Source organism: Athene cunicularia, assembly GCF_003259725.1.
Source record: "Athene cunicularia isolate RWA chromosome 11 unlocalized genomic scaffold, athCun1 chr11_part1, whole genome shotgun sequence".
NCBI lineage: Eukaryota > Metazoa > Chordata > Aves > Strigiformes > Strigidae > Athene > Athene cunicularia.
The window spans coordinates 19992690-20003709 of NW_020799113.1; the positions used below are offsets into that span (position 1 = coordinate 19992690).

General features: G+C 48.1%; 1 protein-coding gene across 4 annotated transcripts; it reads right to left on the minus strand.

The window, feature by feature from the left end:
- Window positions 1–3001: 3001 nt before the first annotated feature.
- On the minus strand, window positions 3002–11014 carry CIAPIN1 (cytokine induced apoptosis inhibitor 1). 4 transcript variants are annotated; one of them, XM_026856786.1, is made up of 9 exons: window positions 11003–11014; window positions 8868–9069; window positions 8405–8557; window positions 6986–7062; window positions 6541–6709; window positions 5860–5933; window positions 5423–5538; window positions 4847–4916; window positions 3002–4283 (listed from the first exon to the last, which is right to left on the minus strand). In XM_026856786.1, exons 2-9 carry the CDS (start codon window positions 9022–9024, stop codon window positions 4173–4175), a joined length of 927 nt encoding a protein of 308 aa, XP_026712587.1. In that variant the 5' UTR covers window positions 9025–9069; window positions 11003–11014; the 3' UTR covers window positions 3002–4172. The 4 variants fall into 4 exon arrangements, with proteins under 4 accessions (XP_026712587.1, XP_026712589.1, XP_026712586.1 ...); XM_026856788.1 differs by lacking the exon at window positions 11003–11014 and adding an exon at window positions 10816–10979; XM_026856785.1 differs by lacking the exon at window positions 11003–11014 and adding an exon at window positions 10281–10305.
- Window positions 11015–11020: the final 6 nt, after the last annotated feature.

Below are 11020 nucleotides of genomic sequence, written 5' to 3' on the forward strand. Positions count from 1 at the left end.
AACAGGCTCCAGGGTAAAGAACATTCCAAGGACGCTAAGAGAGGCAGGAGAAGGGCAAAAAATGCTGCTGATCTCACCTGTCAAGAGGAACAAGCAGAACAGACCCTCAGCTCTATGACACAGTGCTTGACCTGACCCTGAAAAACTGGGGTCATTCACCCTGATTCAGTTTTATTGCTGGGGAAGGTTGGAGAAGCCTCCCTAATTATTTTACCCCCCCTTTTTGTAAATGAGACTATTTCTATACTCCCCAGACAATGCTCACCCGGGCTGGGAGGAGCAGCTGACACACTGAGCTTTGCTGCATGCTGGGGTCAGCAGAGCTGGCAGGAGGACTACCAGGCCAACCTGGGCAGGCACAGCCACTGGAGGGAGGCAGTGGAGCAGAAAAGCTGACAAAAAAAAAACCCTTGGACATGGCGGGAGATGAGAAACAGCCTATCCAGAGCAAACTGGGTAGGAGAGGCACATCCACCCTGCCTGCACAAGGGCCTCTCCTGGTCCCCTGTAACTCTTCCTGCTTATAACCCAGGACCTACATTCATCAAGTTGGACAGCTTTCTGCTCTTCCGCAGCTGGAAAAAAAACCCACATCTGTCATTTTTGTGCTGTACAAGTGGAAATAGGAAGAGGCGAGGTCAGGAAATTCCTATGTCAATGGTCCTGGACTGAATCCTGTGCCCTTGGCCCCTCTTGTCTAGGTGTTGTGGCCCCAGATCCTGTCCCAATGTGGGTGGGATCCCTAGGGCTGCCCCGGTCCCTAGCTTGGAAGAGGAACAGGATGAGGCTGTCAAAGGGCCCATGAGAGAAGAGGGATGTGACCTACAGCCACCAAGAAGGGGACGAGCAGATGCCCATCTTTGCAGTGCCCAGACCTCACGAATCCTGTTTGCTGGCAGCAAAGCACTCCCCAGGGCAGCGGTGCAGAGGGAATGCTTTCAGAGGGCCATGGATGATGCAGTCTCTCAGAAGAATAAAACCACCTGAATGATGCTTCAAAACCATTGTGCAAAGAGTAAAAGATGCACCAAGAGTAGAAGATCTCGCAAGGAAAAGTGTGTGGTAGGAGATAAAGGGCCAACTCCACAACTGGAGTGATGGAAGACAGGCAATGGCCGGATCCAGTGAGGCCTCAGGGGCCTGGCCTAAGGCAGCAGGCACTCGGAGGCCCCAGCTTGCTCTGTGCCACAGCAAGGTGTGAGGTTTAGTCCTTTCTGTTCTCAGCACTCTTGTTTGAGATGCGAGCATGCAGGTCGGTCCCGCACTCCCCATGGGCTGTCCCTGGTGCTATGTCCAACCCTGGTCACTCAGGGGCAGGGTGGCTTCAGCTGCCTGGAGCAAGGAGCTTCAAGGAACACAGGGACAGGTCAGCTACTGGGAGGAAAATCAGAGAAGTTTCACTGAAAATGGCTGAAGTGACTTAACTCTGCAGCAGGGCATGTTTAAAGTGTCCACTGGAGACCCTCATAGGATTGTCCCGTCGCAGAGCTGGCTCAATAGCACGTCAGGACTGGAATCGCATCTGCTGAGTTCAGTTAATCCTCCTTCAGCACGTCCCTTCAGCCCCCTTCCCACCACCCCAGCTGCAAGGCGCTGAGCTCTTCTCCCTGGTACCCTGGGTCACCTGGGAACAGCTCAAAGCTGCACCAGGGGAGGTTCACACTAGACATTAGGCACCATTTTTTAACCAAGAGGGTGGTCAAACCCTGGAACAGGCTTTCTGAAGAGGTGGTTGATGTCCCAAGCCTGTTAGTGTTTTAAGAGGCATTTGGACAATGCTCTTAATAACAAGCTTTAACTTCTGGTCAGCCCCACATTGGTCAGGCAGTTGGACCAGGTGACCACTGCAGGTCCCTTACAACTGAAATAGTCTATTGTAGGCAGAGCCTTGGCTCGCTCAGCCCCTAGGGACAAGTGACACCCTCCCAAGCACAGGTCAGGCAGCCAGACAAGAGGACGAGGGGTGGAAGGAAAAGGGGAGAGCAGGCAGGGAGGCTGGAGGCTGTAGCAGACAAGGGAAGGGGATTAAAGGATAAATACTCTTCAAAACCAGCCTGACAGGAGCATATTCCCAACCAGCTGATGCTCCACTACCAAACTCACCCTTTGAGGGCCTCTTGCACAGCAAGAGTGAGGAACTATTTAAAGAGAACAAGATTATATAGCCTTAACCATCATTATCTGAACTCAGCAATATCTGAAAGTGTTTCCAGCTTGTTTAAATTCCATGTGAGTGAAGCACCATAAAACAAAAGCTTCTGATGCCTTCTCCCTCTCTTATCTTATTTACTCCTGAAAGGAAAGCAGAGTTCAGGTTTAGAGCTGCCTTTATCGGGAACCTTTCACATGGAGACATGCAGAGCTCTAACCTTCTGCTACAGGTGAGGCTGAAAAAAAAGCATAGGTGTGCAGGTCACAGGTGTGCAGAGGCTTTTACCCATTTCTTTAGATCACAGGACGGAAGTGCTAACAAGTTTGTGGGACCTGAGGTTTATCACAAGATTTGTGTCTCCTTGAGAGTTGTTCTTGCTGATGACAGAGGCAGGGACTCACTTGGGTAAGGAAGGGGTCTGGGAAAGCTGTGCTCTCACTGGAGGGCAGCCGTCCCTCTACATACAAGCTTGGAGGTCTCTGTTGCTGCCAGTCCCTCACATGCCGTGCTGGCTCCCAGGTAAGTACCGAGTACTACACAGCTCACACTGCATCGCCTGCCCCTTGATCCACACAGGGTGATTTGCACACCTCGAGGACTCCCTCCCTCCTCTCCCTGCAAGCCGCCTTCTCCTTACTCAGTCAGGAAAAAGCCTCTTTCTGAAATCTAGGCAGCTTCTTTCTGTTCTTTCCACTGTACATCAAAGTATTCAAGTCATGTCATCAGTGGAACAACTTATGGAGAGCTCCAAGATGCAACCCAACATTTAAACAGTTCCAGAAATCACCAAGAGGCTGAGTAATAGGAGAGACGTGCTTAGAACGCTGCTAATATCAGTCTCAACACAAATGCTTTACTATTAGTCTCTTTTATTTCAAGGACAGAACATCCTTTCACCCCAGCTCCCTCTGTGAGTTCAGTGTGTAACTCGGGAAACACAACAAGCAGTCACATCCTCTAGAGCAAGAGCTCCAAACAAGGCAATCCCTGCCCAGGCTTTGGGTTTTCCTCCTCTCCCTCCCTGGGTGAGAAGCAAGAACGACACAGAATGTGAACAGCTCCCCCATCCCACACCTGCACGGATGCTTCATTAGCAGTAATGATGCAAATAAATAAATAAAGAGCAGTCAGTATCTTGTAGAGCAGAAGATGGTGACCACAGATCATCTAGAAATTGTTATTGCTATGTACTTACTTAATGGACACTGCAGAAAACTCACTTGGTAACCACCAAGAGAGGTGACAGTCTCAGTTTGTCCTTGTGTTACCAGTTGCTGTTGAACAGAAAGGAGTGGGAGGACAAGACAGATTTTGTTTAATCTGTTCCCTGCCTTAGGGGCCTGAGTTTTCTCAGTGGGACTGAATCTTTGTTATTTGGACGGAAATAGGTGGGGGCAGGGGATATCATGGGCAGGCTCCCAAAACACTTGGAAATTCATCACACCTGCCAGACTTTACCAAGGAGTTCACATATGCTGCAAAGAGCACGTACTGCTAAGCATACTCATTGCTCCTGACTTGCAACAGGAGCTGCTGAGCCACCTTCACTTGGTAAGAAATGCAGGTTCAAATTTCAAAAAGAGCAGGAGCCCAATGTCATCTTGAAAGCTGAGCCAGAGCTGCTGATTCATCAGGGAAAAATCAAGACAAATTAGAGCTATACGACCTATGCATGGGAAGTACCTGTCCTGCCACAAGCACGAGGTCAACCTGACATTTGATTCTACTTCCCTCTGCTGGTGGGACGTGCTGTGATGGTCAGCGTCCCAGTATTAAATCAAGGCAGCTAAAACAAGGTGTAACACGAAGTCTAATACATATGAGACCACTTGTCACCAAAGATTATCAGGTTGACTAAAAGTGATGAGCTCACAGCAGTGTCAGTGCCCACCGTGTCCCTTCCCGCAAGGAGTACTGGCTGGAGAGCATGAGTTTGAGAGGATGAGGAGGACTGCAGGAAGAACCTCAGACTGATGGAGAAGCAGAGGAGTCCTTTGCAGGACAGCCAGAGAAGTCTTTGTTAAGCATCATGGAGCTGGTTCTCTTTGAGGAGAATCTTCTCCCCAGGCTTGAAGGCAGGCATCCCCAGGTAAGGGCAGCTGGCGCAGCGGAACGCATCCCCCAGGTAGCACTGGCAAGAGAATGAAAAGCACCTTCTGTAAGCAGGGGCAAATTCCAGTTCTCTCCCCCTGTGATATGGTTTTTCCAGCTTAAGAAATGACATGCTCCTCCGCATCTATCAGCACAGAAACTGCTTCCCTTCTACCCTCCTCTCAACACAGGTCTGGTTAGCAGAGCTGCGCAGGGCAGGGAGCCCACAGGGAAGAAGCAAGTTTCTGCCCCAGCTGGTGTGCCCAGGTGTGGCTGCAAGCTGGGCTTAGGCAGCCCCTAACTGCCCCCAGGTCCCCCTGGGCTCCTGTGAGGTGATCCTCCTGTAGTAGAGCCCCGGAAAACACACGAGCAGGGAGGGAAAGCTTCCCTGGCCACACCACCTCCTACACAGGTGGCACTGGAACAGGCAGCACGCACTGGCAGGGAGCAGTGGGCACAGGGCAGCAGGGTGAAATATTTGGAAGCAAATCCCAGTATTTGGAAGCAGTAAACCAGTTTAGGGAGCAGTCACTAAAGAACACAGTTCTTGGACACAAATCATGTACTGCAAACCACAGTACAGAAACAAAAATGACTATTTACATTTCCACAGGCAGATTTGGGCTGAGAGCTCTTCTTCTCCTGCTCCAACTCTTCAGCCAGGCCACATGTGCTGTAGAAAAATAAAGAAGTCACCTGCATCTTTCTGCCTAAAGGTTGTGAGTCACCAACACTTGTTCTAGCCCTATTCACACACGACAGCCCTTGTTCTATCTGTCACACAACATAGCTGACTCTGGGACTCTCACTTTGTTCTTCAACACCATCGTTGGTGTAACAAGTGTTGAAACACACTCCAAGTTTTAACTGAGTGGGAAATGACTCTACAAAACTTGTGTGCTATTTCTCCTTGAAATCTGAAAACACAGGGTTTTGGTCAAGGCTGCACAAATTGTGCCTCCACCTTGAATAGGACTGTTAATCATACCAGTGTGGTGATTTGTAGCAGTTTTGGTATGGCTAGTCAATTCTCACTGTATTTGGATTTACATTCAGAGAGACATGAACCAAGAGAATTATACTCTGAAGAACAGCAAAGTGTCTACAACCTTTTTAAAATCCCTCCAACTAAGGGTTTAATGTTAAAAGGTTCACCAATATGCTAATCCCACTACTGACCAGTTCTTGCAGGCCTTCTTTTTGCCCATTTCTTTGCAGGATGGAGCTCTGAGGGATGATGGATCTGGCTTTTTCAAATCCTCTGAATCCAACAGCTCATCAGAGTCCAGAAGATCCTGAAAATACACCATGGAAGATAACATGAGAAAAAACTATTTGTCAGAATGACATTGCTGTGTTATGTTCAAAGAAATGGTGCTATCTGCAGTCCTAGCATTAAAGTGCTGCAGTTGTGCCCTCTTACCCGTGTCTCCTCTCTGCCCTCACCACACCTCTGGGCTCTCAAAATCTCACATAGTAGATGAGATATTTTGCCCTGGGGATGCCTTTCTATCTCTTGAGTTGTAAAGCTTCCCAGTAGGCGTGACAAACTATTTAGAATAGGAAAGAAGAGAGAGAAGGAACAACAGCAAAGTCTCACAAACAAAACCAGATACCGTCTCTTCATCATTCATATCGCTGGCAGAGAGCGTCCACAGCTTGGCGGCGGCTGGGTCCACAGAGGGTTTCCCTGAAGCCAAAACAAAGGAAGAAACAGTAGTTACTGAAACCTTTTCCCCATCTGCAGGAGAGCTGAGCATGCACACGACCAACGTGATCAAGCAATGCCCGTTTATTACAACTAAGAAAGCCCTTTTATAATGTTCTCCCGCACACGTGAGTAACATGCAGTACAAATCCTCAAGATTGGACAGTTAACTTAGCCCGCGCTTTAAACCTTCTTATGACTGGATAAAAAGTGCCACATCAGCCTTGCCAGGCTTCCTGCCTCGTGTAACTTCCTCTTCCATCCCAACCCCTTCCGAGGGTTGTTTGTCTCCTCGAATTTCTCCCCCCTCATTCAGGGTCACATCCTTATCGCATTCTTTCTCAGGCTGAGGCTCTTATCAGTGTTGTTCTCACGAAGGATTGCTCACATGTCCATTCTCTTACACAAATTCCTCTTGAATCCCAACACCCATCTACTCGCAACAAATAGAGTTCAAACAACTTTGGAAAGCACCACTTCACAGGTTTTTACTGTAGTACTCCCTACCCCAGAGCTGTCTCCCTATTTCAAGGGATACCTATCACCGAGAGGCCGGCAATCCAGGCATTTAGCACACACTGCTCCTTACCTGAAGGACCAGGTTTCTTGGCAAAGGAAAGTTTAAGCTGACTTGAGGATCCCACTTCAAAATTGGGCTTCCTGCCTTCTATCTGAACAATGAGAAGGTCATTGCCTTGGTAACCCAAATGCTTTTGGACAGACTGCACCTCCTCTGGGGTCAATGCTTCCTTTTGCAGCTGCAATATAAGATTTTTAGGTTAACCTCATGGAGAACCCCTTATTCCAGCACCCAGTCCAGCATTCCAGTGAACACAGACAATCAATATTTTCAGTCCTAAAGAAAAGCACTACATTTGCAGTAACTAAAGTTTGTGGCAGGCAGTGTCCATGCACATTTACAGTAAACCAGGATAGCTAAACACCTTGTCACCTAGCAAGTCCCCAGGAATCACCATCTACATGTCAAGGTAACTGCAGGAAGGAGTTTCTGGAAGCAGTTAGTACATACATACCTCTTTCACTTCCACCAACCCAGAGAGAGTCAGAGCTGTGGGGAGTTTGGCCACTGTCTTGATTCTGCTGTTGTTTCCTGCATGATACAAAAGCAGGAAGTAGGAGGAGGCAAGAACAAAAATAGAGGTCACTAAGAGCTTTATAAGGAAGTACTCAAGCCAAACCTCTGCTTTAAAGTTGTGCCCTTTCCAGTTGACAACAGGAACAAAACAGAAAGAGCATCAGCAGCTTGTTCATTAAAATAACAGCCCAGGATGACAAAGCCATTCCAGCTTCAGATGTGTTCTTATATATGCCAAAACTTTCTTCAACCCAATTTACACCAACCAAAAAAAAAAGGAAACAAAAAACCACCCCAAAACCCAAACAACAAAATCTCCCAAGTGAATAACTCATGAAGTTTTCAAACCATGGACTCCTAAATGAACATTACAGTCAGAATCATAACATTCAGAATGTTCTCATAGGCAAAAGCTACTACTATCTCTGTTTAATCAAAAACTCATTACAGGCTTCTTCTCTTGGGCACAGTATTGTGCTGAACAAAATAATTCACACTCTCTCACTAGTCCCATTTGCACTTTGTTCCAAGTCCACCAAATTCCAGCCTGTCAGATGTGAATTTGGAAAAAAGAAACCTCATCTATTCCAGACTGTGAGTGTTCTTTGTTCTTCCCCAGAAGTGTTCTCCCTACCCCTGAAGTACCATTTGCACCATAGAGCCACTGTCAGCTTCAAAGCACTGGCAAATCTTCCCAATCTGAAGAAGGTGTTTCCACTACCACTTACAGCACCATTTTCAGCACTGTAGATTGTGTCAATAGAAACATCGTCAGCATAGATTTTTCTGTTCTTATCACGTGGCATATTATTTCCCACTTCCATACTGAACTAGTTCCCTATGCCTGCAAAGTCTGAATGCAGGTCAAGTATAAGACAGAAATAATCTTGTGTTGACCTCCTCATGTGCTCCTCCAGCTGTCCCAGCTCTGGCTTTACTCTTTAAACTTAGCCCAAACACTTCTACCTTTTCAGGATAACTATTTCTTGGCTGACTTCTGGGACAGCCTCTCTCAGCATTTGTCACCCATTTTTAAAACCGCTTCAGAAGCTCCTCAGAAACACATCTGCAACTATTTAAGATTACATGCTCTAGAAGACGACCAGTGGCGCCACTGAGCTTTTCAGCGTAGTGTAGGAACAAGCCTACCCAGCACCTCTGACACAAGGAGAGTGACTGCAAACATCTCTGACAGCTACCAGTTTAAACCCAGGATAAAAACCTTGCTATTCAGGTTAGTGTGTCAGAATAAAAATCTCTGAGTGTCGGTCAGGGTTCCTGCCCTTTCCATTTCAGCCTAGTCCTCACAAGAATTGCTATGTTGTCGTGAAGGTAAGGCTGATGCAGATTCTCTCACCTGATTCTGTAACCACTGGTTCTTTCAGGAGGACACGGCCCCCTGGCTTAAGTATCCGAGCTATTTCTGCCAGTACCTCTGCACTGTGCTGTGCTGTACTGCCTGGTACCACACCAGAGAGAATGACATCGAAACTGGATTCCCTGTGAGCTGCTGAAAAGAAAAAGTGGAAGATGGTAAAATTTTGCACATATATACAAACAGCTTTGCTTAATACATCAGTTACATCCCCCTCCTCACCCCTCCTGCTTCCATACAACAGCAGTAACCAATTAAAGACAGCAGTCATGGGAAGCACAAGCAGGGTATATCACTTTCTTTGCTGTACTGCCAGCACTAAGAGTTCGCTCTAGGTGCTATCGTTGTTCTGAATGCTGACTTACAAACCAGGGAAGATGTCAGCTCACACAACAGAAGCACCCTCTCCCTTTAAGCAAAACTGAAAAATTAAGCTCATTCTTACACCGAGACAGCTGGTCAATGTTTTCCACAGAGACACGATTATCAGGTCCCACCAGTGTCTGAATTTTATCGACCAAATCCTTCAGGGCTTCAACCGGTGAGGAGCTGTCCCAGATGATGGCCACGCGCTGGCCTGGCATGACTCCATACTCCCCCATTTCCACAGCAGCAGCAAACCTGACAGTGGCAGAGAGAGGAACAGGCTGGGGGAAGACAGAGAGGAAGAGTAAGTGCCAAGCGCAGCGTGAACCTCTGTGGACTGTGACTTAAGCACAGAGCATCAATTCATTTCAATAAATGAGGATTATTTTCTGGAGACAGGCACTTGCACAAGCTGAGTGTTAACATGACACTAAGAAATCACTGCACTTAAGGGCATAATTCAGTCCCTCTCCAGTTCAGAGACTAATTTTGCAGGGAGACCACAAGCCATGCTTAAAACAAAAAAAACCCCACAATTTACCTGCTTTCCTTAAAGATTTGAAAAGAATCATACACAGAATTTCTGGATTTCCAGACTAGTGACAACTATTTGACATTAAACACTGCCTTGTCTCTCCCACTCAGGACATGACCTAGCAGTAAATGAGAAGAAAAAAAAAAAGTACCTTTCAGCATTCAAGATTGAGGGTCTTTCAGCTCTTATCATTGGTGGTGCTGAATGAGCAGTTACACAGAGGGAGGAGGGGAACAGAATGTGTAGTGAAGTGACAGTTTTGAAAAATCTGTCTGCACTGATATTTTACAAAAGCCTGTATTCCTGACAGAGTCCAAAGAAAATCTGCACTATAGAAGTGTTACAACAATATCATACCATCCCCTGTACACATCACAGCACCAGCTACTGAAACAGATTATAGAAACGGCTGGAAAAACCCTTGGTTGGAAAACAATTACAGTTGGAAAAAACCCTTGAAGCTCCTCCAGTCCAACCATGACCCTCACCCTGACCATTCCCAACTTCACCAGATCCCTCAGCACTGGGTCAGCCCGACTTTTCAACCCCTCCAGGGATGGGGACTCCCCCTCTGCCCTGGGCAGCCCATTCCAACGCTCAACAACCCCTTCTGCACAGAAATCCTTCCTCAGAGCCAGTCTGACCCTGCCCTGGGCAGCTTGAGGCCGTTCCCTCTTGTCTTGGCGCTGGTTCTTTGGCTCAAGAGACTTATCCCCCCTCTCTGCACCCTCCTGTCAGGGAGCTGTAGAGGGCCAGGTCTCCCCTCAGCCTCCTCTTCTCCAGACTAATTCATATAATAATTTCAAGACCATTCAGAGCCCAAACTACATCAACAGCAACACCAGCCTGCATCACTCCCTCAAGATGCAATCTAAAGAAAGCAGGAAGCTACTGTAGTCCTCAAAGACATGACATTACCCCTGCCTTCAGTTAGTGTCAAAGCTGGTAGTTAGTTACCATTAAAGCATGCACAGTCACGTTCCTGATGGGATGATGGGGAGGATATTTTTCCACTCTTATGTTTTCCAGTAGTAGGTGGAATATATATGAGCAAAGACAGCGACCAGGCGCTCTCCTCCATCGCTGCACAGAGGGTCATGGTCGGCCGGGACCAGGCTGCTCTGTGCCACGCCAGGGAGGAGGCCCAAGGGCTGCGCCGGAGCAGACACTAGGCTGCCGGGGGGGAGAAGGCCTCATCTTAATGTCACACACATTTAAGAGGCCTTGAGGATCACGACTGCCCAAAACAGGGCAAGAAAGAAGCATTAAACAATATTACAGGTTTTCAGCTTGCATAGATTAAAAAGCTACAGGATACAGCGCGTCAAAACTTTTAAGTGAAAGCGTCCTGAGCGCTCCGCACCCTCCGGCACAGGTCAGGCGGCTTCCAGCGCCCAGGACGCAATCCCAGGCTGCAGGCAGCGCCTGCGCTGGCCCTACAGCGCCTCACCGCCTTCAACACATCCCCTCACACAGGCTGAGCAGAACAAACCTCCAAACCGCAGAGCCGGGAACAGCTGAACGGGGACAAGGAACGAGATACGCGAAAGAATTCCACACAGAAATTCCACAACCCCCGTCGCGACCACCTCGAAGGAGGCCTCAGGAGGGAGTTTTTATGGGGGAAAAAGGGGAGTCTCGACCAACACGGAGGCTGCCCCGGCCCCGGCCCCACTCACCTCCGCACGCGCCCGGCC

What these genes read in the sequence shown, in the direction of transcription:
- CIAPIN1 (XM_026856785.1), bottom strand. An exon ending in CATTGACCAGCTGTCTCGGT is followed by an intron (nt 8,558 to 8,867) that starts GTAAGAATGAGC and finishes TTTTCTTTTCAG; the next exon opens with CAGCTCACAGGGAATCCAGT. An exon ending in GGTTGGTGGAAGTGAAAGAG is followed by an intron (nt 6,710 to 6,985) that starts GTATGTATGTAC and finishes CTTATATTGCAG; the next exon opens with CTGCAAAAGGAAGCATTGAC.